At 37.4% G+C, this 22,674-nt stretch overlaps 2 protein-coding genes across 4 annotated transcripts in view; one reads left to right on the forward strand and one right to left on the reverse strand.

Moving 5' to 3' along the window:
- Positions 1–4,875: 4,875 nt before the first annotated feature.
- On the reverse strand, positions 4,876–12,753 carry LOC134494152 (myosin regulatory light chain 2, smooth muscle minor isoform). Its single transcript, XM_063299139.1, has 4 exons — positions 12,621–12,753; positions 6,553–6,751; positions 6,223–6,384; positions 4,876–5,380 (listed from the first exon to the last, which is right to left on the reverse strand). Exons 2-4 carry the CDS (start codon positions 6,734–6,736, stop codon positions 5,208–5,210), a joined length of 519 nt encoding a protein of 172 aa, XP_063155209.1. The 5' UTR covers positions 6,737–6,751; positions 12,621–12,753; the 3' UTR covers positions 4,876–5,207.
- Positions 12,754–20,777: 8,024 nt separating this feature from the next.
- The window catches only part of MYOM1 (myomesin 1), an 86,166-nt gene continuing 84,269 nt past the window's right edge, over positions 20,778–22,674 (forward strand). For 2 of the 3 annotated variants that reach the window (XM_063299140.1, XM_063299141.1), the window contains exon 1: positions 20,780–20,935. The gene's annotated coding sequence lies outside the window, so the exon portion shown is untranslated. Of the gene's footprint in view, positions 20,936–22,674 lie in introns of all 3 variants that reach the window. The other variant, XM_063299142.1, reaches the window with a different exon arrangement.

The following is a 22,674-nucleotide window of genomic DNA, read 5'->3' on the forward strand; positions in this document are numbered from 1 at the left end:
GCTCACAAAGGAACTGTGAAAAAGACTCCTTGAAATCATCCATGTTTCAGGGAGTAGATTATGGCACCCCCTAGATACTTGACTCACGAAGATAGGAGTTAATAGGTTAATGGAAAACTTCTGAATGAGACTGACACAAGAGAAAGTGTGCTAACAAGCTAGCAGGCAACTCCCAAGGAAAAGTGAAAACACAAAGCTGAAGATTCAAAAGGGCAGCTTCAGCGTGTAGGAAAATATTAAATCCTTCAAATTCAACACAAAAATAATGGTAGGGAGGCAATTATTTATTCTCAGTTCTCCTTAGTATTTAAACAGGAAGCCAAAACTTTAAAAGATTTTTAAAGATTTAATTCAGAAATAACGATAAGCACCAAGAGAGTCCGCTTCTTCTTGCTGTAGAAAGCCTCTCTTAGGGTACATTAACTTTAAAAAATATATAAATTGGGTGATTTAGAAATGGGGTGGCTTGACCTAGTGTCCCTTTAAGGCTACAGCGCGGCTTGGAAATGCTGACATCCCATCCTCCTGGCAGCTCTTACCAGATCGTCGCAAACACTGTTTGTAATTATCTAGCTACAAGGGGCCATTCCTGAGGACAGATGGGATGATTCCAAGCTTTTTCTTTTTTCATGAAAAAGCTCTGGGCTTCAGGTAAAAGCCTGCCAGAGCCCAAAAAAGTGCCATGTTGTCAGTTCTGTCCGTGGAGCTCAAGGACTCAGCTGGTCAGTCGACCATGTCCCCCACCGGAAGTCCCCAAGGCTAGGATTTCAGAGTGTCTCATTCACAGAATTTTACAGGGAATCCAAACTTATTAAGATAATAAATACCTAGAGTTATAGATTTGTAGCCTACTCAGAATTAAGTTTTACTGAATTTGAAATTATGAATGGAGTCCTGATTCTCTTTCAAGATGGGAGAAATCTACATATGCATTTATTGTGGTACATTATGTAGGAAAATACCTCAAAATCCAAATGCTTCAAGGAACTGAATACTATATTGGTATATCCTCACAATGCTTATATTCCAGATAAAATCCAAAAGCTCTAGATTTGCCCAAGGGCAGGAAATTCAGTGGTACTTACTCCTGAGTAGGCATTAGAATTGTTGCAAGATGTCTATAATAAATGTAGATACTACCAATTCGAAGGCCTAAATCCACAAGTCTAGCATATTTAAAGCAGAGGCATCTGCAATGAGGAAGTCAAAAAGTCAAGATCAACAATGCAATCAAAGCCCTTTACCTTTTTTTACATGTGTCCTAAATTTGGCTATATCATTTTTTTTTTATCAGAGTATACTTTTACTGATAGTTATGTTTTATTTTTATATATTACATTTATTATTGTATCCTACAGGTATAATAGAACTGATATTACTGGAAGATATTTACAGAAATAAATTACTATATTTGGTATAAAATGTGTAGTCTACAGAGATTATGAGCTTTTTTACACATGACTAGCAACATATTCCTGCATAATAAGGAATATTTATATGTTAATTATTTTGTCACCTATAATGTTTTGGCCAAGAGTCTTCAGATATAAAAACACACAAACATTTCTGTCTGGTGAAACTAAATCCAGCACGTATTATGGTATATTATTCCCAACAACACAAATATTTAGTAAAAGCAGTTAATGCTGCTCATATAGCCTGAAGGGTAGTTGACCAATTAGGATGTCTCACCTCCTAAAACTGATGGATCCAAATTATTTTTCACAACTGCCTAGGGAATACATACATGAATATAGATGGATGTGGTCAGTATTCAGGTATTCTCTTTTCAAATACAAATCAAACAGTTCTTTAGTTGATATGAGAAACAGTGCAGGTGATAAATGTGTGAGAATGTAATGACACAATATAAGGCCTGCTTTGATGACAGTGATGGTACAGAAGGAGCCTTAAGCCTCTGACATCATTGTATTTATACAGTGCCACCTGGTGGAATGATTCTGAGTGGTGAATAAACTCTATTTAAACTAACAGTCTTTAATCCAAAGACAGACTGTCATAACTTGTGCTGACAAGCATGCATTTCCTTTTCAAAAATAACTTCTCTTTATTCTGTCAGTCAGCCTATTCACATGTAATCCTTCATGCATGCCTACACAACTTGTCTGCCCACTCTGTTGTCAGGGCCTGACTTGCCTAACTATATTGAATGAAAGCTGTAAGGGAATTACAATGCAAGTATGTCCACATTATGTATTTTCCTTTGTCTGGTTGATGATGGCTAATGATTGCAGATTATCAAGCCTGTGAAAGTTCAACTTTGTTTGTGAACTTGCTAGCTTATCACCTCCAATGCCTATGGGCTGTCAGATATGTTGAATTATACCTCCCAGAACTTTCACCTAACTGGCTAGGAATTATGGAGGGTATAGCACAACCCTTTTGCAAGGAAGCAGACTGTTTAAAGGGTTGTACCTCATGCCCAATAAATATAGACTAGATGGACTTCCAGGCAGACCAGGAAAACTGTTACAAAACTGTAAACATGAAGGGTAAAGACATGCACTGCAGTAGAGACTGCCCCACTTGCCTGGCATACTATTCTAACTTCCCTGTTATGACCAGAAAGATTGAAGTGACAGGACTACATTTAGCTTAGGTTTATGATAGGAGATTCTACCCACATGCTGCAATTCCCAGAAAATCTCCCAAAATGGATCCTTCTCAGCTGCAGTTTCTGTTCCCAGTCTTCAAAATCTCCTGCATGGCAATGAAGCTTTAAGAGGCTTGTAATGGCATCAACAAATACCCATGGCTTTAGGAAAGAGGCCCCTTGGGCACATATTTGATTCATGCATTCAAATGTTCTTTTTCCTATGTGCACCCAAAATTCTGGGGAAGCTGATAACATAAGAAAGAAAAATGATTGCTTTCTCTTAATCCATGTTGTGTTTGGTATTCAGAAACATACTGCCCTCTAACTCTGAAGTATTTCTCTTTAGGTATTATGTCTAACAACTGTTAATGGATCTCTCTTATTTTTTAAAAAAAATCAACTGAATTTAAAGCATCATTAAAACTTGAAGGGGATGTCAGAATAACACCAAATCTTCAAGCCCATAGTAGGCTTCGGCACTATAAAGATGGTATCAGCTCATCTGGATGGCCTGAAAAGGTACATTACAAATGCTAAATTACGGGCTTTGTAAATTAGTTTCATTTGTGCCTTCTGTGTATACATGGGTGCATCTATCTATTGATTGATGTCTGTTATTACATCATGCAACTGTCAAATTAGGATCTGACCAGCAAGAATTTATGACCAAATAATTGTGTTAATCTTAAATATGCCACGACATGGCTCACTGTTCTTAAAACCCAATGCAATGCTTTCCATATAAACCATCTCTATACATGAGGAGGGTAAAAATTAATAGTGACATAGTTTCAGAGCAAAAATTAGAACCTTGTTCTTCATCACTCCACATCTGGTAATCATAAAAATAACTTATAACCAAATTTAGCTTCTTCACAGTGTTGCTGGATCTGATTTGAAGTTGTGTGTATCTTATTAGGTTTAAAAATATTAGTGTGAGAAATTCTTGAAGTCCAGGATTTAATTCTATGCTTCACACTACTAACTTTTCTGCATTTTAAAAACTTTTTAAGAGATTGACAACCATGAGCGGAAAAAGCAGAAAAGGATGTCACCTTTAGGTTAGTGGGGATGGCCAGTGATAGCATGACTGATGGTATTATTTTGATTTGAGAACAGACTACAACCCGGTGCATGCTTTTCTTCCTATTCTATTCAGCGATGATCCTGGGAGGCTGGCTGGGCTGAATGACTGGCCAAAAGTCACCCAGTTTCCATGGCTAAGGGTAGACTAAAATCTAGGTCTCCCCATTCCTATCCCAGCACCTTAATCACTAGCCCAATCACTTTAATCATCTGAACCATTATTTTGGCATTTATACCTGCAATGTCCCCCAAATTCACACTGCATTTTTCAGCTTAAGGGCCCTATACCTACCCAAGATATACTCAGCTAGGGCAAGTATGAGAAATGTGAACCAATATATCACTTATTTTCAAATGTACAGCCTTTCAATTTGTTAATAAACTTACATATTTGAGATGTTGTGATTTCTAGCCAACTTATAGCCAACATTTAATGCCAAGCCTGGTCCCTAAAAGGTTGGGCAAATATTAGGGTTCCAGGATTCCACTGAAAATGGATACTGGTCTTTAGAAAAAATGGAAATTACTTTTGTGTGCATTACTCTACCTGGGTAGGAACAGTACTCTAAAGCAAGTTATAAAACAGCATAGACAGCGGTACTTCTCCATTCCTGGCAAGACATCAGCACCCACCCAAATTATTAAAAGCAGTAGCTTGGAGGAGTTATTGCTGATACTGGAAAGGAGGGAGGAGAGTAGTGTCATAGAAGCAGTGATGACTAGCTAGGGAAGGAAACGTCGTGCTTTCTTGAACTCCTAGACCATTTTTTCTGTCTCAATTGTCTAATGACAGACTAAGAGAAGCTATATGGTGTTAATGAGTCCAGAATAGCATGATCCTCTTCTATCAGTTCTCACCAATGCAAATCAATAAAGTCTTAAGAAGGATATAAAGAATTTCACAAGGGTAGGTTAAAAAAACTGGAGATCCATGGAACACACTAATTGTGAAGGTACTAAGGCCATGCTCCTCTCAGCCTATCTACTCAGATAATGTGTGTGCAGGATATGTTCACCCTGCAAAAAAAAAATGTATCATATTATACAGTTGAATCTATATGAAATACTGATATAAGGACATTAGAGTTTCATAAGCTCAATATACTTTCCTATTCTTTTTTATAGAAATCATTGGATTGTCAACTCTTAACAAAATCTTACACTTTACCGTCTAGCATTTGAGGTATTTTATTGATATAGCAATCTTATTTCAAAATGGCATTATTACAAAATGTAAAAATCCAGCTAAACCAGAAAAACAGAGACTATTTTCCCTGGGCCTTCAAACCATTGGTCTTACCCTCCAAATTCACCATAATTACAATTTCCATTGCTGGCTTTATTACACAGGTGCAAGATGTGCCAGAATGGCCTGGTATAGATAAATACATCAAGATAGGTAAAAGCTGTAAAGCTAGCTGCATGCAACAGGTTCTACCAGGAAAAATCCCCCTTGAAGATAACCATGAGATCTAAAGAGCAATGCAGAGGCAAGAGTTCTGTTTTAATCATCTTTGTCTTTCGCTCCATGTTTCAGGATACGTGTGAACTCAATGTAATTGAAATTGCCCTTTTTATCAATTGGTGCCTCTCTAAAAAGCTCATCAACTTCTTCATCTGTAAACCTGTCTCCCATTGTTGTCAGCAATTCTCTCAAGTAGTCTTCTTGAATGAAGCCTAGAAATGTGAAAAAAATTCAGGACAGAGAGAATTTTAATACAAGAAACTTTAGTATAACATACTATATGCAAAAAATGCAAAATTAATCAAAGGGCTTTATTGAAAGTGCTATAAGCTTTCAAAATTTTACTGATTCAGCAGTTATTTATACTTTAGGAAATAAGAAGCTAATTATATGAACCAATAAAATAATTTTTATTTTAGTCTGTAGTCCTCTAGCAAACACAATTAGTACTAAATAATTGTGCAACTTTTTTCCACTTTAAATAAACTTTGCAGATTCAAAATCATTATTTGCATGAATAGAAGTAGGAAGTCTCACAGACTACAATTATGTCATTTACTGCTGTTAATAACTAAAGTTATTACTAAGATCTTAAATAATACTATTTCAGTAAATGACCCAGGTAATTAGAATTAATAAAGTAAAATGTGAATGAGGCTGTGCTATTGCTACCAAGCAGATTAACATGTCAGAGAAGCAAGGATCAGAACTTTCCAGTTCTGACTGGGTGAGAAAGCAGTAGATGAGGGATCCCAGTTTGGACTTTAATGCTAAACTCAAATCAAAGCAACCTATTTCTTCCCTAATCAAGAATAGTCTTCATTTTGAGAATCAGCCCTACAAAACCATTCCTTTGCAAAAAATTAATCTCATTTTCTTTGCAGTTTCAAAAATTAAATGTCACTCACAGCCTTGCTTTTCAACCACCTATTTTTCCATGGTGTTTGGAAGGTTTTTCATTTGTCTTGAACTCATATATAATTTTAAACATAACCAAGACTACATAATCAAAGTCAAAAACTAGGAAATAATTTGTGATACTTTAGCTCCTTACCTGTTGCTTCTTCATCAAAACAAGCAAAGGCATTCCTGATTACATCTTCTGGATCAGTGCCATTTAATTTTTCTCCAAACATTGTGAGAAACATAGTGAAGTTTATGGGTCCTGGAGCCTCATTCATCATGGCATCTAGATATTCATCGGTTGGATTTTTCCCTACAATCAAATATTAACATTTAAAATTGAGCTATATCAATAGCTAGAGGGTTATACTTTATGACACAGCTCCTAAGTATTAAAGTAAATAAAAAGTCCTCACACTTTATCTGGGAAGCAAATGAGCTAGAAGAAACACTGTTGAAATAAAATGGAAAAAGTGATTACCAAGTGAAGCAAGCATATCATGAAGATCTTCTTTGTCAATAAAACCGTCTCTGTTTTGATCAATCATGTTGAATGCTTCTTTGAATTCTTGAATCTGTGACTGATCAAACATAGCAAATACATTGGAAGTAGCCCGCTGAGGGCGCTTCTTAGTGGTCTTTGTCTTTGCCCTTTTGCTTGACATGTTGGTTGCTAGATTCTAGGAAGAAAAAAAATCACCAGAGTAACGGAACAGTACAGAAAAGGAAGCAACAAACTATCTTCAAGACTGTTTAGTTTAAGAATTCACCATCACCACAATTACAATTTGTTCTAAACAGAGAAATCTTCACTGTAAAGCATCCCAGGAAAAACAAAAAGAGCAACAGATAGTATGAAGAAAAAGCAGCAGGCTGAATTCGAATATAGAAAAATGAAATTTAAATTTTCCAAGATATTCACAGGCTAGCATTTAATTAGCTACATTTAAAAAAAGCAAGCCATTATTTTAAAAAGCGTATTTATTACTTGAAAATAAGGTATAACACAACCTTGCTTCTGTTAACGTCAGTCATTCTTCATACTCTTGGGAAAGAATCAGTAACCACTGTTTCTTCATACAACTGAGCTGCTATATAATTCTGTCTGCTGACATGTTACTCCTTGAACTTCACGGAAGGTTATATGCTGTAACATTCTTCTGTTATTTACATTTTAGGGAGAAAATAGGATGGGGAGGGTGCAATTTATCAGACGTGATAGCTTATGACATGTGTAGAAGATTTGGGAATGTAGACCCTTCACCTGAAAACAAACTCATAAGTGAAGACCAATCCGTTTTCAACTGGCCCCTAAAAATATGTATTGATTCTTTTGCTGTTGAATCAAACAATGTTGAATTTCTAACTGAATAAGCAAATAAGTATTAAAAGTTATTTAAAAATTAAAACACTCTTTGAAACCATGTATCTGGATTTTATATTAATTTAGGAAGTTTCTGATAGTTTCCTTCATAATTAAAATTAATAATATATTCCCTGCTAAACTCTATTAAAATGATATTTTACAGCATAACTATTTGAAAATTAGAATTATAATTAAGGCACTTGTGCTTCAACGTTTTTTTTTTCAATTTCAATTTCCAATTTATCCCAAGACATAACTGTCCTTTAATTAAATGACAATCCATTCATGGTAATAACACAACTGCTAATACTACTGGAACATTATTATTACATATGGCAAAATAATGTCTACATTTCTCAAAAAGTCATTAGTATTTGGATAGGCAGGAAATTTCTTAACTCAAGCAATGTAAAGTTCAAACATTATGACTTCTGTATTAACTCTTACAAACAATTTCCAAGCAGAAATTACTACTCTGGTAATACAAGTTTTTATATTATCCTGAAGTCAGCTATGATTTTATTCCTACAATTAACTCCTTGGTAAGGAACTGCTTTCATGTAGCCTCAGATGAAGTTACACTCATTTTCTAATGTCTATAAAAATCATCACGGTATTTTACAAAATTATAAAACTGAATTATAAAAATCATATTTGTTGTAAACAGTTGTACATACATATTTAGAATGGCTCACAACTTTCCTGATACTAGAGAAAAACCTTACCATATTTCAATAGATTACAGCCCAATAGTTTAAACAAACTTCCAGACAGCAGGAAAAGATGCTGTGTGCTGGTTATATTGAAAGGGAAGATCTATAAATAGGTAGCCCTGATTTCATCCACTGATTAACTTCACAATTTTAAACTTGTGTTCCATCTACTACAACAGTGCTCTGACATATAAGAACACAAGTTACTGTCAGACTAAAAATAAGCCTATGCACGAGTCACTCAACAAACATTCATTACCCCACAGCCAGAATAGCCCAACAAGCATAATGTTTGGAATCTCCCATTCCAGTATCTTCCATTTTCTTTCAGATGTTAAGTGATCTAAGTCAAAGTTACTAGAATTAAAAATACCCCTAATTTTCCACACAGAAATATAGCTTTCCTGGAACAGACATGGAGGGGACATGGCTTGTGTGTGTGTATGTATAATTTCCAAGTGTAATTGTACACAAATACTGTTCCAATGACCCTAGAGACTGATTATTTTATGTAGATATGAAAAAAAATCATTCAGAAGTATGTGTGTGTGTGTATAAAATTATCATAACCAAATGATGTGGAACTACAAATAGTACTCTGGAAAATAATTTGACATTTTTTTCAACATAAATGTAAATGTAAAGCATAGTGACCATAATTCAGATAAATTTAATCTTAGAAATTTATGACTTCCAAATTATTTTAAAATAATTAAAATTTTAATTAATTAAAATTATAAAGGTGGCAGAAGACAAAAATAAACATTCCTATTCTTTTCATATACAATCTTAAGGAACATTTTTGTATACTTGTTTGTACTGCTTGAAACAACACAAACTGAATTAAACATAGTCACTTTAGATTAGAACTAAGAATGTACTAAAATATCTTACAAAATGTAAGATGTATCTTAATCTATTAATGCCAACGGGGAAAACCCTTCCTGTAAATCAAATACTTTAGTCAATTTTACGTTAACAGAATTCTAGAAGGTAAATGCAATGCAGTGTATCCTATTCAGGATTCTAGATTATCCATTACATCCACCCCGTCACCACTTTTGCTTTCCTCTAATCAGTTCAACTTATAGCAAATAAGCCTGCTCAGTCCCCACTGGCCTTTTTTGGTGATATCCTTTCCCCTCAAGCTTTCCTTTTGAAGTTATTTTGTGTTTCTGAAAACTCCAAGTTTCCAAGGATAGTGCTGATACCGCCCTCTCATGAGTGAACAGCATCTTTTCAGCTATCTGCCGTCAAAAGCACTGAAATCTGATTTATAAAAGTGGGGCTTACAATAAAATGATACTATTTCTACCACCTGGCTTTCTGATTCCTCCTCCCTGAAAACGGCCAGCATTTTAAGCCTATTGAGCACACTTAAATCTTCAGTGGGTTCTTCTTTTTAAAAAACAAAACTTTGGACTCTGAGACTCCCAGAATTTGCTAATACCTCCATCTAGTGTAGGAGAGGATGCACTTCGGTTACATAGGCCTTGCAATTAAAGAGATCGATTAATATTTATTACTCTTGTCAAAAACTAATAAAATGTTAACTGCACCTTGCTACTGAAGTTCAAAACACTTCTATGCTCACCTTTTATTCCACGTTACAATTGACCTAATGCTTATAATTTGTTCTGTTTGCAACTTGGTAAAAAGCACCCCTAAGCGACCTACCAGAAAAGCTTCCCTTTTCAAAGTGGACACTAATGACTTTGGACATATATTCACAACACTTTATTTCACACAAGTTCTGTTACCCTTTGCATATTTTATGAACATTAAAAATGATTCACCATTAGATTTCAAGATGAGCATTCTCCCCAAAATGAGCTGCACGGTAGCATGAAACAACAACACAAAACCCAACCTGTATTCACTTCAAACATTTCCCAGAGTGAAGGGGGCATACAACCATCTACCATCTTTTTAGATTATGCGTTCACTCTACTGAATTTGAGATGAGGGCTCAGAATACAGAAATAACCTATTTTGAATGAAAGTTTTGTTTTTAGAATTGGGTTAGGCATAGAAATCAACACTGCAGCTGGAAACAAGCATAGTGAAAATCTTTAACGTGGCTTCCTTTGGAATGTGCTAAGCAGAATGAACTAACAGGGCTGGGAAAATATTTCAAATTCCTCAGCACCATCAACACATTTTCAGAGCCCAAGTTTTCCAGCCTTATTTTTTTCAGCCACTTTCACATAGAAATAATGAACTTTTTCTTGTCCTAAATTTTATGTTCTAATACAAATCAGTTTTATAATTATTCTGACCTTGCTATTAAAATACTTACTGCACATGTATATCCATAATGAATAGGGAAGTTGTATCTATTCCTTATTTTACACAGTGATAGAAGGAAAAAAACCCACAAACACTCCAAATTTGACTATTTTTTTATTTACAGAAGTCATATTTTAGGTCTTCGCTTTTGGAACAAATTAAATTCTCAATTGCCATTGACTATTCATCCTTTAAAAGAGTAGATCACAGAAACAACTTTCATAAAAGTAGCTGTACATGGTGCTGCACCCAAATTTATGTAGCATTTTATAGAGTAGCTTTTCTCCCACCTAATGCCCACTAGAAGTGTTGGGATGGCAAATCCCACAGTTCCCAGCCGGCACAAATAGCAGCCAAACTGGAGGGAGGTCCTGCTACTTGTAGAGTCACCCTTCCCCACCCCCAAAGGTTGCAGGAAGGCTGTTAAAGGAATTACTTTATTTTCCAATTAACCAAATTTTATTTATATTTCAAATTTTGTCATGGCCCATCTCCCTCAAAGAGGGACTCTGGGCAGTTTATAATAAAATCAAAGCAGTATACGAACTTCTCTTCTACTTTCTTTCTTCTTTCAAAATCTGTGTAAGGATGCAGCCATAAACACCCAGAAAACTTTACTGCTGAATGAATACAGGTAGTCCTCATTTAACAACCACAATTGGGATCGGCAACTTCGCCACTAAGCAATGTGGCTGTTAAGTGAAACATCACTTGACCGCACCTGACTTACGTCAGTTCTGCTGCAGTCTTTAAACAATTGCCTGCGGTCGTTAAGTGCAATGTCACGTGACTACGACTTGTGACTTCTTGCTAGCTTCCCCATTGACTTTGCTTGTCAGAAGCTGGCTGTGAAAGTTGCAAATGGTGATCATGTGACCACAGGACACTGCGACTGTTTTAACTGCGCGCCAGTTGCCAAGCGCCCAAATCGTGATCATGTGGATGCTGTGGCCATCTTAAGTTTGAGGGTCGTATACCTACTTTTTCAGCACTGTCATAAGTTCAAACGGTTGCTAAACAGGGCAGTCGTTAACCAAGGACTACCTGTAATTGAATGTGAATCTCCTCTTGACATTGTAGGTACTGCATCGCATTGATGTGTTTTGTAAGTTTTCTAAAATACAATGTTTTGTTTGGGTTCACACACTGTACTACACCACGGATTTGTTTAACTATAGCTTGATTAAACTAAACTAAAAAGACCAAACCATAATGATGTTTTGTGAATCAGACCTTTTGGATGCATTTGACAAATCTACCAAAGCAGAGACATAGCCTCTCGATAGGAAAAAAAAATCTGCACAATCTCATAGTAAGACGTTTGATGAAACCACCAACTACGCAACACCATTTGTTTGGAAATTTGGTCAAGAAGAACAGCAGCAGCACTGAATCCGCTTTCCACTGGCAGTCAAAGCACTCTTAGAGCATTTGGTTCAGGAAACTCTCCTATAAACTTCTAAGCTACACACAAAAACTGACTTACACAGATTCGTCAGGTACAACCGTTGCCTGACAAATTACGAAGTGCAGAGCTGCTTCGTAGGTATTTAAGATGATAAAAATGTCCCTTTCCCTCCTGCTCTTTATTTCCGGGCCTCTTCTAGTCTGGCACGACCCAGCAAGCTTTTGTCTGGTGCGGGTGATGGGGGCGGTATCCCAATACATCCGGCGAAGACCAGCCAGGTTGCTTCAAAGCATTAAGAAACGAGGTTCCGAAACCTCAGCCTGCCTCCCCCTTTCGCTGAAGCCAGGTATGCAACGAGTCAGCCCCTGCCGGACAACCCCACCAGGCAGGAGATCGGCAGAAGTTTGCAGGGTCAGAAGCTCGGCCACGGCCGGCTCGGGCGGCAGGCACGAACGGTGACTGTTCAACCCCTTTCCTGTTCAACTCAACGCCCTTCGCCAGCCACCACCGCCATGCCAGCCGCACCCTGCCCCGACTCGCTGCCAAGAAAAGGCAGCAGCCTCCGAGTCCCGGCCAGCGAGACCTCCCCAACCCCTCCTGCTCCCCGCTCAAAAGTAGCCGAAGCTGAACTTCATACCACAGCGGGAAACGGGAGGGGGCGGGGGAGAGAATCCACACGGGAAACTGCAGCCTTCCCCATTCGCGACCTTTACTCCAGTTCCCTCTTGCAAACGAGCCTGCCCACCAACCAAAGCATTCCCGGTTTCTCTCACCTCGGTTCTAACAGAAGAAATTCGGCGCTGATAGAACACGAAAAAAGACCACCAGCCGTTCGATCCAAGGAAACTACAGCCCCAGCACTTCCGGAGAGCGCAACGGCAGGAGAAACTATTATCGCGCTACAGGAGGAGGTGTGGGAGCAAAATAGAATTAGACGATGCAGTCAGTGAAAAAAAATAGTGGTTGATAAACCAGACAGGGACTAGAGACTTCATTTCTCACTCAAGAACGTTTAGATATTTGCTGGAACCCAAAAATCCAATGGGAAAGGAGTGGTTGGCCTAACAGTTCCCTCCGTTTTTTGCTGTTGACTTGGTACAGTCTGGCCTGCTCGCCGCATTCCAGGAGACGGGGTGTGGCCAAGCTCGAAAGGAGAACTTGGGGGCGCATGCGCGAGTGCGCCTGATGACCTTGTAAGGGAATTGAAACTCTTTTCCTGTTCGGCTGTAATGGGAAGGGTGGTGATGACGACAGGAGGTTCGCGCGGGCCAAGCTGACGTGTTTCAAGTCGAACGCCCTGGGGGTCTGGCGGGGAGCAGAGCGCAGCTTTAACTGATCGGAGCGGGAAGCTCCTTTCAGGGGACTTTGCGCTTTCCCGCTTCGGAGAGAGCCTCCTCCACTCTTTCTTTCATGAGGCGGGGGTTGCACTCGGCCCTTCCCAGTTATTTTTCTGATATGGGAAGCTTAATCGAGCCAAGGGACGCCTCATAAAACGACCATAACAGTCTGTTGCTCTTGGTATACGTAAGCACAACACAAGGAGTCGTTCTTCTAAAACTAAGATGTAAGACAATCCTGGATGTATATACATGCACACTCATCAATCGGTTCTGTTTTCTGCACCATATCGTCTTCTTTTATCCCGATGTATAATGCAAGGTGGTGAACATACCTAATACTCGTTCCGCATCTTAATATAAGATAATCTTGCCCAAGATTTCATCTGCTTTCATTGCCTATCATGATAGCATTTTCTGGAAGTCACTTGGTACTGTAATCTAAAGACTAAGCTACATTATTTATGTAATATACAGCAAATCACATCTTTTTTTCATCTATACATCTTCCCTTTTTTACCCTTTATCCTGACGTGTCTATAGGATTGAGACCAATATCCATGGAAAAGGCCTTAATCTTTTTCTACACTGACCTTTCTGCAAAATTCCACTCCTACAGAATTTTGATTGTTTGCTTGTTTTTAAATTCAATGCTGTGAGGACAGTAATATTGCAAAGAAAACTGTCAGGATAAAAAGGTTTTAAGTTTTGCCATGTGTAGTGGTCTTTATCTGGATTACAACCCATGCTTGTATGCGTACATTAAACAAAATTAACCAGTTGCATATTTAACCTATTGTCGCATAATTCACCCTGAGTTGCAAATGAGCTGAAAATCTATAATCCTGAGAGCAAATTTGCATATTTTATTCTGTTCTGCCAGCAGATGGCAGAGGCATGAAGAGGCAAGAAAATAATAATGATTTAAATCTCACCAAGATAAAAATGATTTAAAACAAATTTCCCCCTAATTTTTAACAAGAAGTAGATCTGATAAATATTAATTTCTGACTCAGTGCCATCCACATCTCCACATTTGTCCCCTTAGGATTTCATTCTTGCACTAGGCTCTGAATTTCTTTCTTCCATTTCTTACTGTACTGGCAAGACTGGGCTTGGAGGGTGAAAAAAGGCCTTTAACCTCCTCCACCAGAAATTCATTTTCTCCTGCCTAGCGGTAGATACTTGATAATTACACTGCTTCCACATAACTTCTTGGACCTTACCAGGTCTATCCTGCTGCTCAAAGAGCCCATAAGTAACTGAGCTTCCACTATAACAATAAACTTCAGATAAAATAGTTATTGTAGACAAAGATTGTAACCAGCACACACTTTAAATCAAAGATCTCATCACAGATTCTTGGCTAAAATGTTACGAATACCTTAGAGATAAAGGCAGCTCAGGAAAAAACAGAATCCTTTTTCTTCCCTTGAATTTCTCATAGTTGCAACCTTCAAGTAGAGACTCAGGAGCAATTTTTACCTCAGCTACTTTTCCTAGCTTAGATACATACTGTAACTTGTTACTCTTTTAGTTTCCCCTGAAGATCTGCTTCCCATTTCACATGACAAAGGGTGGCACTGGGGAAATCTTTTCCTAAGTGTTTCTAGCCATGCTTCAGTCAAGTTTCCCCATATTCATTTGAGGAATCAACTCTATCCAGTTACGTCTCCCATTAGGTCTTGCAGCAGACGGATGCTCCAGGTCCCATCTACTAGGGAATGCCATCTGACAGGGACCAGGAAGAAAACCTTTTTCTTGCCCTTTGGAACATCATCCCAGGGAGATCAGATTGGCCTTGACCCTACTGGTCTTTTGTAAGGCTTTAAAGATGTGATTGTGCCGCCAGGATTGGAGATCCGGATGTGTAGTATAGCTTGTGCAGCGGCTATGTTGAGTGTTGATGCAACAAAGCCCCCTTCCATAGGGGATTATTTTGTAAGAATACTCACAGTCTGCTCTCAAAATTCCAGAATACCAAACTAGCCCAAAAGGTGTGTTCATGCTTTTATCAAACCATTAGTAACTTTAAATCCAGAGATTTAAAGAAGCAAGAACTGGTAGTTAGGCTGAAAAATCTCATCCCATTTTCATAGGATATAAAATGCCAATGTTTCATTGATGGAAAGCATAGTGTGACAGAACAATTCAATCGCCTTCGTGAGATAAGATATCTCAATTATTTTCTTTGACTATGAAATCATTGCTTAATTTACAATGAATATTTTTCTGAAGTGTACACTGACTAAATTTACTATGTAGAGAAATTACGTGTTGGTAAGTATGATTTCACTAATATAGGACTGTCATCCAAACCTTATGATTTTAAAAGAGAGGCAACAAGAAGCAGTTGACAATTTTTAAAGACCTTTTAAAAATCCCTATTTTTAAACTTCAAAAATCCCTATTTGAAGTTAGTTTAAAATAGTTTTTACTATTTAAAAGAAAACTTGGGGAACGTTTTATTAATCTAAAAATCAGATCAGTTCATACTATTTTACATATATCAACCTATAAAGCAAATCCTCTTGACTTTACATGTAATTATTTTCAAGTTAAATGTAGATAGGATTCTGTCCTTTGAAAATAAGAATATGCTGGAACATGTAAACATCTTGTAGTTAATGACAGCACTAACAAGTACCACTAATCTTCCCTAAATAAAATTCTTAATCAGAGAGAAGGTTGATTGAAAACCACAAATGTAGATATTTAACTAATGATGCATCATATGAAACAGTAATTCCCTCAGGGAGTCTAGAAACTTTGGAATGAATTCCATGTGGTAAGCTATACTGGTATACAGGGAACTACTGTATGACCCTTTAAAAGGAAAATAACAGCATGAGGTTCACAGAATATTCAAATAAAGCAATTGAAGAAATCTGTATAAATCTCATCTGTGATGATAAGCATAAGCATAATATATTGCTAACAGTGGGCCCCTAAATAAAATGGAAATATTTTGCTAATGAATATGAGCAGTCTCCTTCCTGGATCAAAATGCTTGTCTTTACTAAATGCCCCCTAAGTTTGTTTTCCAAAAAATATGTATTCATTAGTTTGAAATACTATATTTTAGAACCATTCATACTGCAAGTTAATACAAAGTTTTTAAGGCCTTCCCAAATATTTCATAGTGAGATTATTAGTATCCATTACACCATTAAATAAGGATTACAGAGAGAGGAAGGACAAAATATATTATTTATTTATTTATTTAATCAAACTTCAAGGCTGTCTGACTTCAGTTTTAAACATTCATTTGTGGCTTACAATAAACATTAAAGCATTTGCTGCAGAGAAACTTCATTAAACTGAAGTCAGCTATATACAATAAATAGAAATACAAATGAGAGATGGAAGGTATATGAAAACAAAGATTATGCTAGTACTCTGGTTTATATCATGCCAGTTGCTTTTTTTAATTAAAAGGGTTTTTTTAAATAAAAGGTTAGGTAGATCAGGTTTTGGTTATCCTGTCTGGGCTACAAAAATCCAGAGAACCACTAGTAAAGCATTATTTTTCCATGTTTATCTCTCCACATCTAGTGGTCATCCAGATTTTTGCAGCCCAGGTATGGAAGACCTAAGAAAGCAGCCTGGCAGACAATAACTGAGTATGTTGCAACTTATTTCCTAAAGGTTTGCTGTAATTCTCACTTCCCAAAGCTGCTAGATGAAAAACTGCAATGAATTTTTCACTCATTCCTTAGCCTCTACTACTCCAAGGCTTCACCCATAAGCCAGTGTTTATTTTGCTAAAAACACCATAAAAGAGACTCAGCTACAGGTAGTCCTTGGGCTATGATGACAATTTCCATCATTAAGAGATGTCAGAAAGCGTAATGTCATGTGACTGCATTGCTTAGTGACAGCAATCCCAGCAGTCCTGGTTGCCATCATAACTCCAGGACTGCGTGGGTCATTAAGCAAGGACCTCACATGACTGCATCATGGGAAGAAGAAGGAGTCCCAGGCAAGGAGGCTGGTGGGTGACAGCTGCAGACAGGCACCACTGAGCATGCGTGGGTGGGTGGCTGCTGCAGGCAGGCACTATGAAACATGGGTGGGCAGGTGCTGGGGGACATGGTCAGGTGTTGTGGGGGGGTGGGGGGGTGGGGGGCCCACAGGCAGGTGCTATGGATCACGGGTGGGTGGGGTGCAGAAAAGGTCTTGCCCTTTCCATCTTTTCCATCCATGCAGGGAAGGCAAGGCTCCTGGGTGGCTTCTTTTTAGGATTTTTTCCTTCCTCATTAGTCCCTGTGCTTTCCTTTTCTTTCCCAGATGTTTGCATACTTGGTGGCTTTCACACCTCTTTCCCATGTTATCTCTTTGACATTAAAGCAGACTCTTTCTTTTTCTCTTTTCCCCTTACTGTAGCATTGTTGCTCTGATGCTACAGAATCAAAGCAACAACAGAACAGGCTGTTCTTTGGTTTCTACATTTTTCTGTAGGTCCATGGAAACGTTGTACAAGGAAGAACTGATAGTTCAGCTTCATAGAAATAAAGTAGCAATATTCCTACATTGCAGTGTTTTTGTTTTTTAATCTGTTCAATCGTGTCTGATTCTGGGAGACTGCCTGGACTAGGCCTTGCAGTTTTCTTGGCAAGGCTTTTCAGAAGTGGTTTGTCATTGTCTGCTTCCTAGGGCTGAGAGAAAGTGACTGGCCCAAGGTCACCCAGCTGGCTTTGTGACTAAGGTGGGACTAGAACTCATGGTCTCCCAGTTTCTAGCCTGGTACCTTAAACCACTACACCAAACTGGCTCTCTACATTGCAGCATAAAGGTGCCTGAAAAAATTAAGGGAAGCTATGCAGGAGGTGGGCAGGAGGTGGGAAAGCAAGAAGAGTATGCTTCACCAGAGTGGGCAGAAACTGACAGGGTGCCCATTTGGAGATGTAAGAGTTGAATGAAACATGACCTTCTAGGCTTAGGGTAGTTCACTGACTTAATGAGCCACTGTTGGATCAACTGCACAATCATTAAAAAATGTGGAGAACATAGCAACCCAGCAGGACAAGCTAGCTGGACTAGTCACTGGAAGGGTAGAGATGTGCCAGGCACTTCACCCAATTGAAGCTGGGGCTGCTACCAGTTGAAGCACTGGAGATCATCCACTCTGGATGGCTTAAAACAGATTGGCTCAGAAAGTAACAGTTTTGAATGGAAGCTGGAAAACACAGGTACGGGCTGCATTTGCAGTGCAGCGGGAGCAGGAGAATAACATCATCCATTTTTGCACTTAGGAAGCAATGTAATGGGCTGTAAGAGTAACCTTGAAGAACAGGAGGAAGAACTGCAACCAAGACAATGGTCAGATAAAAGAAATTTGAGTCCAAAGCAGAATTATAATTTGAGAAAATGTCTCAGGTTTGACGCTCCCTAGTTCTCATGAAGCAAAAAAAGACAGAGGGGGGAGGCACATTCAGACTTGCAAGATTCTGTTACAATTACCATATAATAAAAGTAGTTTTGGCATTCATAACTTCGGTTTTCTAGTCTGGTCTACCTCAAAGGGCTAACAAGCAGTGAGTGGCCCATGCTGGCAATGGGCCAAGCAGAAAGTACAGTTCTACCCTTCATCCTAGAAACCTCATGAGATGAACTCTCATTTCCCAAGAAGAGGTGCTAGAAAGTAAGAGTTGTCTTGCAGTTTCTTAAGCTGCTACTGCCTCTGTTTGCAAAGGATAGAATATAAGGTATGGCACAGTTTTTAATTTTATTTCTCAGGAAATGAAGGAAAAATTTGCTAGATAGAAGGTCAGTCTAAGCCAATGTTTCTTAAACTTTTTGCTCCCAGGACCCCTTCCCACTTTTAAAAATTATGGAGGACCCCAAAAGAGCTTTTGTTTGTATGGGTTATATTTATCAATATTTACCATATTAAAAATTAAAATTGATGCATTCATAGTATAGTTATTCATTGGATCATGTAAATAAAAATAGCAATATTAAATCCATTAGATATTAATATAAATAAAATATTTATCATGAAAAAACCAATATTTTTTAACAAATGAAAGTAATAAGAAGAGTGTCATCGTTTTAATTTTTTTGCAAATATCTTCAATACCTGGCAAATAACTTTGATTTCAAGGACCCCAAGTGGGTCTTGCGGGAGTCCTAGAACCACAGTTTAAGAAACACTGGTCTATGCATAGGAATAATAGAGCCCAGGAAATATCAAAAGTGAGCTGGAAACATACACGTTTTTAAAATACCTGGTTTCAAAAGTGTTATAACTTGCATATTACTTCTGTTATCACTGCAGCATAGTGCCCTGACATATTTAATCAAGTAATAAAAAAACCTTGATGATGATTATCATCACAATTAAAATATTACTACAATGTCTCTGTCCTACAGTGGATGTCTTCTGGACCTTGAGTTAGGAGGTACTGTCTAGCTGTCTTGGATTTGACTTTTTAGAAAATAATACTAGATAAATCCTTCTGAGACAAAATTTAAGGAACAGGAAATAGCTGAATTTTGCAGTGACAAATATACCAGCCAATCTTTTATTTCAGGCTTCTAGGCTTGTTTTTATTCCTAATGGAATTGTTTTACTTGAGACTATAATCTTAATTTAGAACATTATCTTAATAGATTTGTGAACCTCAGCTTTCAAACTGGAAAAAAACATTTAAAAAAAAAATTAAAACCCATAGCAGCGGCTTTGTTTTAGCCCTGTTCCAAAAGCCACTGGCTTTGCCCCATCACTGAAATTATCATTTCTGTACTACTGTGTGGTGCCAAGCAGTGGTCCGGTCCTTCCCCTCCTTGTGCTGGCCTGCTTTTCCTCCAACCAACCAACTGTAGAATGCCAAAAACAGAAGGCAGCCAACTCTCCACCCCCATCCCTGCTCCTCCCTCCACAGGCCTAGCTTTATACAGTGAGGGATGGAGAAACAAAAAGGCAAGAAGTCCACTGTTAGAGGAATGCCAAAGCTGCTCATCTGTTTGGCTGGCAGGAATTGGGGAAACCAAGGCACCACAACACCTTGGCTTTGGGAGGGAGGGAGGAATCCTTAAAAAGGGAAGCAGCATGAGGAGGGAATCCAGGCTGTCTTGCAGCACTTGAGGAAGCACTGCAAAAGCAATGATCACAGCAGTTCCTCTGGTGCAGGTGTCAACTCGATTAACATCAGAGTTGATTGGTTCTGCTTTCTGAGACAACTAGGAGCCCCACAACATTGTGACAACATGCAGTCTCCCAACATTACATCTCCCTTGTATGTGAGAGGAGCAGTAGATATTTGCCACTAATTGATTTAGCTGAAATCAGTTTCTGTTCTAGATGGATGTATTAGTGCTAACATATTCCTAAATTAGATTTGTGAAAAAAGTACATATTATTTCTTTGGTTAATCCATTTGTATTTCGGTAGCACAACCACATTTACATCATTGCTGAGCTGTCAGAAAGGATTTAGTTATGATTTGGAGACAGAAAAGTTGTGGCTTGAAGCTGCTGTCATCATATATTTGCAGAGAGATTGTGAGTGCTCTATCTCCCTCTTTGCTATTGCTATTTTTAACAGTCTTCCCAGCCATAAAAGGTTGGGAGTGTTGCTTTCACATTCCAGTGACTGCTGGCATTATTTTTGTTCTGGACTTGAGAGTCCATCCTTAACACAGGTCCTGTCTTCCACTTAGCTAGACTGAACTTTAGTTGGATTTCTCTCTTCCTCTCATTCATCCACATACAAGATTGAAATTCTATAATACCAAATCTGGCTCCTGGTAAGTTTACAATGTTCATAAATATTTCTCAAAAGTATTTGCTTTGTATATAAAACTGGACAAATAGTCACTTTCTGTTTCATTTCTAATTCTTGCAAAGATCATTGTTCCCTTTGCCCAATTATTATGAGTTCAGCAGTGGGCTGGGAGAATTGTGATAACAGAGTGAAGGAATCTTAAAGCTAAATAATAGAAAGTCTCAGTGTTTTACTAATTCAACTATTAAAACTTTTCAAATACTTTTCAGGTTAGATGTAACGGCTATAATAAAAAGTATCCTCTACACTTTTGGATTTGTGCATGTTATGGGCAATTATTTCAAAATTTCTTCAGATTACCAACCAAAGTGCTAATATTCTCTTGCATAAAGAGATTTCAATATACTTTAAAAATGCATTTCATTTTCCTCCATTCAGATATGAAGTTTTACAATAACTTGTTAGCACTGATATTTTCTATATATGTTTTGGTGAATGTACCTATGTCAACCACTTTTTTTAAACAAATAAAATTAGTAAACTAAAATTAACAACATAAATATTAAACTCATCTAACAGTTAAAAGCCTGGTGAAAGAGATGTCTCTACATTTTTCCTAAAAAATTAAAGAGAGTAAGCCAATGAAACTCCCAAGAATGTGTGTTTCACAAACTAGGAACAATGTAAGAAAAGGCTGATATTTCCATACTAGAAAGGACAGCAGAGCATCTTCAAAAGGGCTTCTTCCAACTCGATAGGGTTTGTAACAGGAGAGGCAGTTCCTCAGAAAGTTTCCACCATTTGAAAAATTAGATTTTCTATTTGAAGAAAAATAAACTATTAATAATTTTTTTTAAAAAAAAATATCTGTGTTTTTAAAATTTTGCCATACATGCATTTCTGAATGTCCATTAAGTTGTACAAAGATGTTTTGAAATCTTTTTTCACAGACCTGTTACATAAAGTAAACCTAATGACAATGCGTAGAGTGAATAGTGTTTTTAAGCAATAGTCCACAAGCTTGCACAAACCGTGGGAAAATGTAGCCCAAGAGGCTTAAGAATGGGTGGGGTGACATTTTTGTTGGAGTCAACAGATGGTTCTTGAACAAAATCATAATTGTGTAGATCTTCAGCTCTGGAAACCAATGAATAAGAATAGACTATTAGTTTCCCTTGATCAGGATTAACAGTCATGCCATAACTGAGAACCAGCAGTTACAAAAATGATAAATAAATCACAATATATTGTACAAATTTATATATTGTATCAATTGTATTGCCAAGTTTTCCAATTTGGAAGTGTAAGGATTTGAAATATGGAGTTTCTTTTTGATTTTTCAAATAGAATAGCATGAGATGGTTAAACATAAAACATTTTTGAATTCTTAGTTTTGAAAATGCAGTTTCAAAATTAGAATTGTGAATATTTTAAAATGTAAATGACACCTTTTTCCTGATGACAAAGATATATTAGGATTTATAACAATTAGAGATTCCTATCCTGTTTGTTTTACCAGAGCTAATCAGTGGAAAACATATCTTTTATGGGAGTCGCTATTTCTTTTTAATGTTAAGCTTAGATTTAATGGAATATTACATTAGATTAAATGGATATTTTGTTTTATTTTTAACCAGTGTTGATTATCAATTTTATCACAGAATGGGGTCAGATTTCAGAATCTGCATTTTTAAAAAATATGCCTGTGGTCATAAACATCAAATGAAAAATATTTTTCATGTAACTGGAATTCTTAAGACA

This window comes from Candoia aspera, chromosome 3 (assembly GCF_035149785.1).
Source record: "Candoia aspera isolate rCanAsp1 chromosome 3, rCanAsp1.hap2, whole genome shotgun sequence".
Taxonomy (NCBI): Eukaryota; Metazoa; Chordata; class Lepidosauria; order Squamata; family Boidae; genus Candoia; species Candoia aspera.